General features: G+C 36.4%; 1 protein-coding gene across 1 annotated transcript; it reads left to right on the top strand.

Annotated features, from left to right (window-relative positions):
• Positions 1-4,000: 4,000 nt before the first annotated feature.
• On the top strand, positions 4,001-10,170 carry LOC149244854 (zinc finger CCCH domain-containing protein 31-like). Its single transcript, XM_089457572.1, has 3 exons — positions 4,001-4,442; positions 7,110-7,170; positions 9,128-10,170. Exons 1-3 carry the CDS (start codon positions 4,295-4,297, stop codon positions 9,906-9,908), a joined length of 990 nt encoding a protein of 329 aa, XP_089313698.1. The 5' UTR covers positions 4,001-4,294; the 3' UTR covers positions 9,909-10,170.
• The last annotated feature ends 2,410 nt before the right edge of the window (positions 10,171-12,580 follow it).

Raw genomic sequence — 12,580 nt, forward strand, 5'->3', positions numbered from 1 at the left:
TGGCCACCCACCTATCCCACTTGGACCCCCACAACTGTCTTTTTCAGCTTTTCAGTTTCCTTAATTGTATCACAATTTACTATTTTTAGCAGTTTTTTTTTTTTTTCGGGCCCTGAACTTCTGGAGTCGTTTTGAGGTCCTAAACGACGTTTTTTGGGAAATCTAGGAGCAACATGGGGCCATGTATCAATGTTGCTCTTCCCAAAGTTATAGTTCTCGGATAGATCTTTCTAACGAGCTATTGTACGCATCAAATGAAGATCGGGTGCCAAAGTTACGACCCCAGGAAGTTGATGTACCAACTTACCCAAAACGGGGCCCACAATTTGGCGTTTCATCTTCTAGGGTTAGGTTTTGGGATGTTAAGGGTTTTCCATTGTTTCTCAACAATAAATAGGCCTTCAAGCCTCATTGTAACATAGCTCAGAGGCATGTAGCCGCCACATCTCTTCTCAGAGATAAGCTACTATCGCCCTAGCTGGTTTATTTCCATTTCTGTTTGTAAGCATATTTCAATATTTTACAGTAATGAAATGAAGTATTATTTCCGCTGCATATTTGTATTTATGGTTATCTCTGTAATTTGTTGCGTTCCTGTTTAAATCCGGATCAGTGGTATCAGAGTGGTATGTTTTTTCTCTGTTTTTCTTTGCATGTCCCCAACGAGGTTGGGATATAAGGAGTTAGGGCTTGAACTGGTCGAACCTTTGCAAGACCAGCCTCAAAAATCCCGACGGCCTCCCATGGCGGATGAAAAGAAAGATGAGGGGGTAGGAGATCCTATCAAAATGCTCGAAGAAGCCCTCGAGCGGCAAAGGAACGTGATGATGGACAACGTTGCGCAGATCCTTCAGTGGCTACTCAGAGGTGACACATTGACTTCCAATAGCTACTTTGGAAACACCACACCCTTTAAGGTACAAGTTAATTTTGAAATCCCCATATTCGAGGGTCAGATAGACGCAGATGCCGTAGATAAATGGTTAAATATGCTAGATGGGTATTTTTTTGTTCATGATTTTTCCAGTCGGGAAAACATTATTTTCGCTCTTCTCAAAGCAGCCCCCCACGTCAAGGACTAGTGGGAAACCTACTGCAAGCAGAAGGATGAAAGTACAGGCTCACTATTTTCAGCTACACCCACTTGGAATTCATTTCGGGATGCCATCAAGGAGCAATACTACCCTGTCAAAAGCTACAGGACAAATACATAAAGTGGACCACGCTGTGGCAGGGAAGGGACCAAGATGTGTCGGAGTTCACCAACAATTTTCATAGCCTTCACACACAGTTGGGTATCAAAGATTCTGAGCTGCATTTGCTACTCAAATATCGCGCCTGCCTACACATGTACATCCAGGAAGAGATGGAGTTCCTAAACATCTCTTCGCTCGGCGCGGCATACCGATATGCTATGAAAATCGAGCAGAAGTTCAAATAGAAGAAGCGAGACTTTGGATCTGCAAATCCGAAGACTAAAGGACAAAGCCAAGGCAGGGTGATCCAAGACAACTCGTCGAAGCCGCAAGAAAGAACAACACCACGAAGTCGAAGAAGGACACATGAAAGTGGTGTGAGTTCCATAAGAGCCCCACTCATAGCACAAGTGAGTGTCAGACCAAGTAGTCGTTGGTGGCCGAATTGAAGGCTTCAGAATCAGATGCATGTTCCGACCTTGAGTCAGAACCCGACAAGGGGAATGGCAAAGGGAAGCAGATCATTGATGCGGAGCCCAGCGCCACTGTTGCCACTGCTAAGATCCAAAAGAATGAGCTCGAAGATCCAGAAGAGTGGGAGCGTCTTTTCCACTCACAGATGTGGGTGAAGGGTTTGTCGCTGCAATTCATTGTTGACAGTGGGAGCCAAAAGAACCACATTTCAGCAGAGGTCGTGAAGCGATTGGGCCTACCAACTACACCACACCTGCAGCCGTATAGTATCAGGTGGGTTCACCAAGGACGAGACTTTCGAGTTCGCTAGCAGTGCCGCCTTCCCTACAGCATCAAGCCCTTCACATATGAGGTATTGTGTGATGTTACACCTCTGAATGTTTGTGATGTACTATTAGGCCAACCATACTTGTGGAGGCGACATGCTGTGTATGAGTCAAGGCCTTGTGATGTCATTATTCCTTTGTGTAATTCATTATACAAGATACTGGAGGTAGCCCCACCTACTGCCACCTCTTTGATCATTGCCAAGAAAGGCAACAAGCTCATCTCCCAGACTAGGAAATTCATTTTCTGTTTGGTTCGCTCCCAAAGTAAAGGGAAGATCGTCACCACATCCATGACCCCCGTGAAGGTTTCCTCCACGCAGCAGCAACAACAAAGGGATATGGTCATGACAGAACACAGGAACAACTTCTCCTCACCCACAAGGATACCACACAAGCTTCAGGTGGGCAACAAAGTCTGGTTGCATCTGCAGAAAGAACGCCTTATAAGAGCCCATCAGAAGTTCAGACCACTCCGACATGGTCCTTACAACATTACCAAGCCCGTGGGAAACAATGCTTTGGAGCACAACATTCCTCCATTCCTTTGCTTGCACCGAGTGTTCAATGTGGACCACCGTCGACCAAGCTTCCCACCATTATTGGACACATCAGAAGTTGCAGAACAGTGCACCAGGGACCAAGTTCAGCAGATGGAGGAACTCAACGCAATGGGGACCATTGCTTCCTAAGGGGGGAGGAATGATCCAGGTGGATGTTGGTGGCCACCCACCTATCCCACTTGGACCCCCACAACTGTCTCTTTCAACTTTTCAGTTTCCTTAATTGTAGCACAATTTATTATTTTTAGCAGTTTTTTGAGTCCTGAACTTCTGGAGCCATTTTGAGGCCCTAAACGAAGTTTTTTGGGAAATATGGGAGCAACATGGGTACATGGACTGATGTTGCTCTTCCCAAAGTTATAGTTATTGGATAGATCTTTCTAATGAACTATTGTACTCGTCAAACGAAGATTGGGTGCCAAAGTTACGAGCTTAGGAAGTTGATGTACCAACTTACCCAAAACGGGGCCCAAAATTTGGCGTTTCATCTTCTAGGGTTAGGTTTTGGGATGTTAAGGGTTTTCCATTGTTTCTCAACAATAAATAGGCCTTCGAGCCTCATTGTAACACAATTCAGAGGCATGTAGCCGCCACATATCTTCTCAGAGATAAACTACCATCGCCCTAGCTGGTTTATTTCCATTTCTGTTTGTAAGCATATTTCAGTATTTTACAGTAATGAAATGAAGTATTATTTCCGTTGCATATCTGTATTTATGGTTATCTTTGTAATTTGTTGCATCCCTATTTAAATCCAGATCACCATTATAAACTTATATTTACATTATAACTTTTTTCATAATACTAAGATCGACACAAATCACTTACAGACAAATTAACATTAATCACTTTTTATTTATTTATAATTTTATTAGACATCAATACTAATTACATCTACAAAAAAAACTACTTGTGTTTAAGTGAACTAGTTATCTTTCATATAAATTTACTTTTATCACTCAAGCCACACCCACTTAAAAATAAACATTAATCACTTGAAATCAATAAACTATAAATCAATTGATTTGATAGCCTCAAATTTAACATTCAAATCTCATTAAATTTTCTTTTTCAAACCTCGAAAAACAAAGGGTTAAAAAACCAAAACCACTTCTTAAAAAAATTAAACGCTACCAAAAAGTGTCCAAACTCAATATACACAATCCTAATTATAATATATATTAATCGCTTAATACAATTCAGATTCTATTCATGTGAAGCATTCTCCAAATCACCTTTTAAGAAAGCTTATTAACTATTAATTACCCTCGTCGTGACCCTCACCACTCTATACTTTTACCATTAGTTCGATTTCCTACACGACTTTTCCCACGCTTGCGCCCAATTATCCTCAAAACTAAAATCACTTTTCCCACCCTGACGCCCAATTATCCTCAAAACTAAAATCGATTTTCAAGTCCACCCTATTTAACAATTGTGACTCGCGATCCGTGCCTCATAGACACTTACTCTATCGCTGTCTCACCCCCGAAACCTAGGTCTACATTGCGAGAGTTACGCGACAGCTTGTTTCTACACTGTAACTGGCATTGATATTGGACGGTCATCTGTAAGATTTTTTTTTGAGTTGTCTGTGTCTTTCTGGGTTTTGTTTTAAGGGTTTTTCGTGCGGTTTGAGCTATTGGGTGGAGATATCGAGCTTAGACAAGGGTTCTGAGAAGGTTTATTGTTTAGTTTGGTCGTATCACATAGGAGGGTTTAGCTCGAAGATCTCATGGACCCATTTGGGCACGCCCGCAAGAAGGCGAGGTCCGAGACCTTTTTGAACGAAAATGGTGGTCTGTTCAATCCCCATGAGAGTAACATATTCGGGGATGGCAACAGATTCAAGGCCGGTGGTATGAAATTCGCTTTACAGCCAGGTATGTTTGTGTATTTTTTTGATCCCTTGTATTTCAAAGACTGACAGTTAGCTTGATCTTGGAATGGCTGTAGAGGACTAGGGCTTTATTTATTTATTTTTTAGTTGTTTAAAGTGATTATTTTTCTGGGGTTTGGCGTTTTGTACTAGGGTTTGGGCTGTAGCGAATAAAATGCCTTCATAAGATTTGAACTTGTTACCTACTTTATCCAGTGAAGCCTTTATAGTTATCTCTTATAATGAAATGCACATTCCTCTCTATTTTTCGGGGAAGGGGGGGTGCGTGGGCGTTTCGGGGGTTTGCCATTTCATACTTGTGACTGGAATGCAGAGAGAAAATGATTGTGTTGGGTTTGGAGTAATCATTATTTACGTCGATAGGCGGCCTAACGTTACCTCTTACGTTGAAATTCTAAAAGAATACCAAATGACTGACAGCAAGCTGTAACTACCCATCGAAATAGAGGCCCAAGTTCTTGTTTGTTTTGGGCGCGGGGTATTTGACATTAGGGTATCTAGTTTTTATTAGATGAACTGATTTTATGTGTTTTGAACTTGGAACATCTTGCTGGAGGTTTGAACACTGTGTTATTTGGTGGACGATTGGTTGTTTGAATTCTTATATTGGAGTGCCAAGAGAATACAAAATGGCTGATAGTAATTAAGCTTGAGCTTATTTTGGTGAAGGTTATTTTTGTTTTTGAAGTTGTAAATTTGATTTTAGGGTCTGGATTATATTGAGTGAAATGATTTCCTGGGTTTTTGAACTTGTGACATCTTGTTAGATGGCTTGATCAGTACATTATTGTGCCTGCGTGTGATTCGAATCAGTTATATTTGAGCTAAAATAATACATGATTGATAGTAAGCTAGAGCTTACTATTGCGGCAGAGGACTAAATTTTCTGTCTTTATTGGGGGTTTCACATTTGATATTAGAGTCTAGGCTTTATTCTGAAATAACTTTCAGGGTTTTAAACTTGTGACAACTAACAGTAAAAAAACTTTCTGGGTTTTCACAACTAAGGGAGGTTCGAGGTTCTATTGTTAAGGAGACCTAGGTTTTTTGTTTTTTTGGTTGGGAGGAGTTGCATTTGACATTAGGATCTTGGTTTTATCAACTGAAATGACTTTTCCTGACACGATCTTACCGTTGATGGGCTTATCTTGAACTTACTGATGATGGGTTTAACATGTGACAACTCATTGGATGGGTTTATCAAGGGGATCAGATTTTGTGTAGAAATATTGTATATTGCTCTACTGGACTGCTGAAAGATCATGATATGACTTGCAGTAGGCATGAGCTTCCCATTGTGGTAGAGGCCTGCTTGTTTTTTGTCTCTTAAGAGGAGGCACATGTTATTTGTTTGATGTGAGTGATCCAAATCTCCTATGTTGGACAGAGAAAATAATACAAAGCTGAGACTGACATTAAGGTTGAGCTTTCATTGTTGAAGAGGTCTACTAGGTGTTCTGACATCATGTTAGATGGTGGTCTTATTGGGATGTTACAGAGGTTTTTGGACTTGTGACAACTCAGTGGATGGGTTGATCAAAGGGTTTAAGAATTGATGTAGGATCTGTTCTATATTTCTACAAGTTGTCAACATTTGAAACCAAATTGTTAGACACCCATGTGTTTGAACATACGCAAACAAATTGCCCATTACTGATAAGCATATGGAGATCTGTCTAGTTTAAGATTGCTGGCTGTTCATCACGTTTATTGTATCTGGGCCTGGTGAAATGTATCGAAGGTTTGAAATGATTAAAATTGTTATTTTTCATTTATGTAGGTCCCCAATGTAGTTGGGAGCCTTGCCTTTTTTTATATGACGGCATATTTAACTTAGTATTGGAGATTAATTTATTTGGTTTTGAAATTGTAATCTCATTCTATGAAGCCACTAATAATTCTACAAAGCAATGTTTTGTAGAACATTGCATGCTATTCAGTGTCTGGTATTCCATGAATTTTTATATACCTTCTCTTGGAATCAAAACCATTTGGAGGCAGGCTTTTTTTCTTACTGAATTTTACAGGGTTTTTGAGTTGAATTTTTAATCAACAATTGTAATGTGAAGTTTTTGAATAACCACAGCAGGAAGTTTTTTTGTTGTTACTCCTGTCTTCTGCTTGTCTTGTCAGAGTTCTATGTTATACCATCCTGTGAGTTTTGTGTTTTACGTATATCATGCGTCATTTTAGAGCATCATATTCAGATGAGCAGAAAGGTCTAATCGATTCTAAAATCTTTGATTTGAAAGGGGATACTTGACATCTTGAATTATGAAAAAGGTGTATTAGTAAACACCCTTACAATTCACAAGTTACTAGTTTCAGAGTGTCAAAACCTTATGTAACCCTATTGTTTTTTATATAGGGGTGGGTGTGAGCACACAGATGCACATGTTCAACTTTTTCATTTTATTATTGGCATATGCTTGTATTTATATGAGTGTCTATTTGTTCTTGATTGTTTCTTACAAAATTTATGCCTGTTCGGTGTTAATTATAAACTTAATTATGAATTCTCTGTTAATATGTTTCCAGTTTGTTTTTTTATGCCTGACAGTACTAAATAAGAGAAGGAATTTATTAGATACAACAATTAAGCTTCACTTACATAAAGGAACTGAAATAATAAGTTAATGTTCTTGAACAGAAAAGGAGTCGTTACCAACAGGTTTAGGAAGCAAATCAAAGGCATGCACCAAGTTTTTCAGGTTATAATCTTAACCTATTCAAAAATAATTTTTAAAGAGTGGAATTGTTCATGAATTTTACTTAAAAGGAATGTCTATTTCATTTAAAATATTTGATTAAATGATTTAAAAATACTGAACTTACTCTTCTAACTAGTGAATGCAGCTTTAAGAAACAGATGATAGATATGAACACTCATCAAAAAACATTTTGTTGTGGTCCATTTCCTGTCAGTGTTGCAATATTTCATTTACTTGTCCTGATATCATATTTCACATACGTAAAGAGGCTCACAAATATTGCTAAAAAAATTGCTAAATTTCTCCAAATGATACTTTTAAAGATATGCTAAAAGTGTTTACAAGTATTCTATAACTCCTTGTATGCAATAAGTTGTGCACTTGTGGTAAATGTGATTTCTCAAGCAAATCAAAGGCATGCACCAAGTTTCAGGTTATAATCTTAACCTATTCAAAAAGAATATTAAAAAGGTGGAATTGTTCATGAATTTTACTCGAAAGGAATATCTATTTCATTTAAAATCTTTTATTCAATTATTTAAAAATATTGAACTTACTCTTCTAACTAGTGAATGCAGCATTAAGAAACAGATGATAGATATGAACACTTGTCATCAAAAATCATTTTGATCTGTTGTGGTTCATTTCCTCTCATTGTTGCAATAATTCATTTACTTGTCCTATTATCATATTTCACATACATAAAGAGGCTTACAAATATTGTAAAAAAATTGCTAAATTTCTCTGAGTGATACTTTAAAGATAAGCCAAAAGATGTTTACACTAGCAAGTGTCATAGTGAGTGATACTTTAAAGATAAGCCAAAAGATGTTTACACTAGCAAGTGTCATAGAACTCCTTGAATAAAGCCCATATCTGCAGCAAAAATATGCAAGTAGGTTGAAATGTTCTCTGCAATGTCATATGATAAATTCCTGTGCTAAATTCAAGGTTTTAATGAATTCCTCTTCCATTAATATTTTTAGGAGTGCAAATGAATGAACTAGAGGGTCTACGATTCTAAACTACATTGTTCAAAGAATGAAACCTTGTTTTGATTAGTATATTTCACGTTATTGGGAAATAGTGAATTAAATCACAATATTTATTGAGACCCACCCTTTAAAATAAGAGTAGAGTGTGAGGTGAACATGGGGCTTATGTTTGAACCTTTGGAAGCTTATATTACTTATCATATTTGATAATGGAAATCAATTCTTAGTTAGGATATTTAATCAGTTCATTGATTAAGTTTTAGATTGAGTCTAATCTATATTTAACCGACTACTAGATTATAGATTTTTAGAACTACCACTAGACTACAGGCTGACATGTTAAAGCATGCAATGGCTATATGCAATTGAATATCTTTAAAATAAAGAGCTCATTAACTGCCCGTACTATTATGATTTCCTTGTGACAGCTTTATTGCTTCGCAGTAAACAATAATTACACTAGGCATATGTGGTGGTGTTATTTTTTAATCCTACTCAAAGTTTGATTCATGTTAACGTGGGTCTTCCATATTGTTGTAACACCACCTATTGTGATGGACCTAGCTTTAAAGTTGTATGAATTGACAGGTTTGGGATGTGTTAGATGCACAGATCAGATATAAGGCTATGGTTTTCATGGATATATGTTGTATCCTTTCTTGATACATTGTAGGGTTTCATCACATGTATAAGCTGCCTTTAGATATCTGCAGCTTTGATATTTCTGAGATGCATTCATAGCCTGTTTTTGATTCTATTTACTTTGAAAATGGCTTATGTTGTTTAATTATGAACCAAAGCTTGTATTTACTTTAGTCTAGTTTAGTAGTTTCACTTGATGTATTCTTTTTGACAGCATGATTATGGATTTATGAATTCAATGTCAATGCTATTTAATGTTTTGCTTGGTTATCTTAGATCATCTTCAAGTTAATTTTAGTTCAAATGTTTCTTATTTGCAGTCTTTCTGGATGCCCTTATGGAGAAGGCTGCCATTTCCAGCATTATGTTCCAGGTGGAGTGAATCCTGTTACTCAGATTGGAACTTTGGGGACTACATTGGGTGCAGCTTCAAAGAAACCTACTGGGCTTTTGGCAGCAGAGCCAACATTAAATGCATCAAATTACAAGACACGCCTTTGTAGTAATTTTGGTACTGATATTGGATGTCGATTTGGGGACAAGTGCCATTTTGCCCATGGTGAAAAGGAGCTTGGGAAGGTAAATGCAGTGGCACACAATCTCAAAGATGATCTGGCAACAGGACCTTTTGGCAGTAGGTTCCCAGTTGGTGGCTTAGATGGAAAGCTTGGAGGTCGTCCTGGCTATCGTGAGGCTACTTCTCCTGGTATGGCAGCTGCAGCTACATTTGGTGCTTCAGCAACTGCAAAAATAAGTGTCGATGCTGCACTTGCTGGTGCTATAATTGGGAAAGGTGGTGTAAACTCTAAGCAAATTTGTCGTTCAACTGGTGCAAAATTGGCTATAAGAGATCATGAGTCCGATACGAATCTGAAGAATATTGAGTTGGAAGGTAGTTTTGATCAGATAAAGGAAGCTAGTGCCTTGGTTCGTCAGCTGATCATGCACACGAGTGCTACACTGCCTGCAAAGCAGCCTTCATTTACTACAAACAATTTCAAAACCAAGCTCTGTGAAAACTATGCACAAGGCACATGTACATTTGGGGATCGTTGCCACTTTGCGCATGGTGCCAGTGAGTTGCGAGACAACTCTAAATAATTCTGATTTTCTCTATACTCTTCATTTATGGGTATATTCTAGAAAGGTACTGTATCACAAGTTTTGAGCCAGGGATTGTAGATGGTGAGGATTAGTAGTTATTGCATGTTTATTTTACTGCTTTGGGCTTGCTTGAACTTGGGCATGGCCTATTGTAGGATGAAGTGCGCACATTATATTTCCCAATTTATTTGATGAAAACATTTCTGTATAACTGAAAGATTTTTGAAGTAGATGGGCTTTTCTTTTTTAAGTTTATTTATATCATAGACCTTTTGTTTGATTCATATGCTTACATCTAATTTCAGTTTGTGTTTTTGATGTGGAAGTAGAACAAAAGAGTAGCTTTGGTTATAAAACTGATGAAATGTCATGTTATGGTGCATGGGCATATTTTAGGGAAGTAGTTTATTATCATAATTTTTGAGCCAGGAATTGTAGGTTGGCATGATTTTAATAATTACTGTTATTTAAACTGCTACGATCTTGCTTGAACTTGGGCATGGTCTATTGCTGGGTCAAGTACATATTAATTTTTCAATTTATTTGTTATAAATAATTCTGTACAATTGAAAGATTCGTGCAAGTAGATGACACTGTTAATCGCAGGGCTTTTAAATTTTTACATCCCATTTTAGTTTGTCCACGATGTGAGAAGTAGAACAAATATTTAGTTTTGGTTCTAGCACGGATTAACATTTTGCGGTATGGTGCATGATGACCTTTTTTCAGAGAGGTGCATGATGACCTTTGCATCTTATATTAGGAATGATCCTTAATGTTTTTATTGAATTTTGTCTTGTATGAGTGTCTTTGTATTTAATTTATATCCCAAGTTTATGTTTAATTTTTGGTAATGTGTAGCAACATGGTAGGTTTATTGTATCACAGCTCCAACTCGTTCAAGGTGTTTGAATTGTCTGGTTGACCTATCAGATCTACTTATATAGACATTCTGTTATTGCATCTGCGAAATATTGGTTTTGTTTCACTCTATAATGTTCATTGTAGAAACAAGTTAAACATATATTTGTGTCGGGAGACGACCTATAGCTCAGTATAGGAGAGAGTACTGTGTAGTGAAATGTATATATTAATATTTACGTCTCTTACTGATTAGAAATGTACAGAAATCTTCATAACAATAGTTACGTCTCTTACTGATTAGACATGTCTAGAAATCTTCTGAGGAAAAAATGTTTGTCAATATTTAGAAATGTTCAGAAATCTTCTTCGAAAAAAATGTTTGATACTGACGTGCGATGACGAAGATCGAACGTTTGAGGGTGTTGGCCCAAGTCGTGCGACACACTAAGGGCAAGTTGGCTGGACGAGTTGAAGGTTGACTTGAACTACTGAGAAGGGTAGGGATGAGCTTGAGCGTGTAAAAATAAAGTGAGCCGAGTTGTAGAGGCCAGCATCAAGAAAACCGAGCCGTAGGAATAGGTCGTCCGAAGTGAAGAAAGAGGAGTTGTAGAAAGACAAGTTGTAGCTGTATGTGGGTTTTTTTTTTCACGTAGAGACATTAAATCAATGCATTGAAATTGATTTTAATGTAGATGTCAATTTCTATGCCTATTTGATTTTTTTTCACTTGATGCATTGATTTAATGTAGCTAGATGTATATTATTTTCAAAGTAATTAGATCAATATTTCAATCATATATACAATGTTTGATTCAATTTAAATAAAATGATTACATACCTAAAATGTTTGCTTCTTAAAACTGTAAACCATTTGTAATGGACTGTATTTTTTTTATTTTAATTTTTCATCATTCAACATGGCAAAAATTTTTCATCATTCAACATGGTTAGCCACTTTGAATTAACATGAGGTAATAGAAAACAATTATTATTGAAATTATTTGGGATTCAACACTCCCTAAGTTATAATGGTTGATTTTGGATAAAACTACTATTAGTATTAGAAAGAAAGAGACACAATGTATGATGTTTACTATAATAGTTTGAATTAAAGATTTGAATTTGATTTGAAATGCCATTTTTATATGATAGATATGAAAAGATGATGAAATTAACAAGTTTGATTATAAGAAGAATAGAAAAGATTAATAACAATGAAGATTATTTGTAATTGACTACATTCTTATTTTTATCATTCAATATTATTACATTTTCACTTTGCATTGAAATTTTTTATTTTATCAATTTTTGCTATTCAAATTATTAACAATTTCTATCATTTCAATGATTCATTAATTTTAGAGATATTTAACATATTTAAAATGATCAGAATAATTAGGCTGTTCAACAAATTTTGTGACTGCACATAACTAAAATTAGTTTAGATCCATTTGAACTTCAAATTTATCAAGGACCTTGAACTGTGTGAAGGATTATTCTTTTGTGCAACATTTTGTGTGGGCACTCCACCCATCATTAGTAAGCACAACCACAAAACATTCAAAATTTTTATTTTATCATCTTCACCATTCAAGTCATTAAGAATTTTTGTCATTTCAACAAATTGAGTTACGTAAACAAATTTGAAATTAAAAAGATAATATTAATTTTAAATATATTTAACATTTTTGTATTTATGCTTTTGTGATCCATAATGATATAAGTAAAGTACAATCATGTTTTTCTTGTCTTGAAAAAAATGGATTAAGTAAAGGTTTTTTAGTAAAAATCACATAAGAGAAATT

This window comes from Pinus tabuliformis, chromosome 7 (genome assembly GCF_031772625.1).
Source record: "Pinus tabuliformis cultivar Carrire ecotype Pingquan chromosome 7, CPIR1, whole genome shotgun sequence".
In the NCBI taxonomy this organism is placed as follows: domain Eukaryota; kingdom Viridiplantae; phylum Streptophyta; class Pinopsida; order Pinales; family Pinaceae; genus Pinus; species Pinus tabuliformis.

Excerpts from the sequence above, each read along its gene's own strand:
- LOC149244854 (XM_089457572.1), top strand. The coding sequence starts at position 4,295 with ATGGACCCATTTGGGCACGCCCGCAAGAAGGCGAGGTCCGAGACCTTT. Across the intron at positions 4,443-7,109 it reads GAAATTCGCTTTACAGCCAG|AAAAGGAGTCGTTACCAACA; the intron begins GTATGTTTGTGT and ends GTTCTTGAACAG. Across the intron at positions 7,171-9,127 it reads GCATGCACCAAGTTTTTCAG|TCTTTCTGGATGCCCTTATG; the intron begins GTTATAATCTTA and ends TCTTATTTGCAG.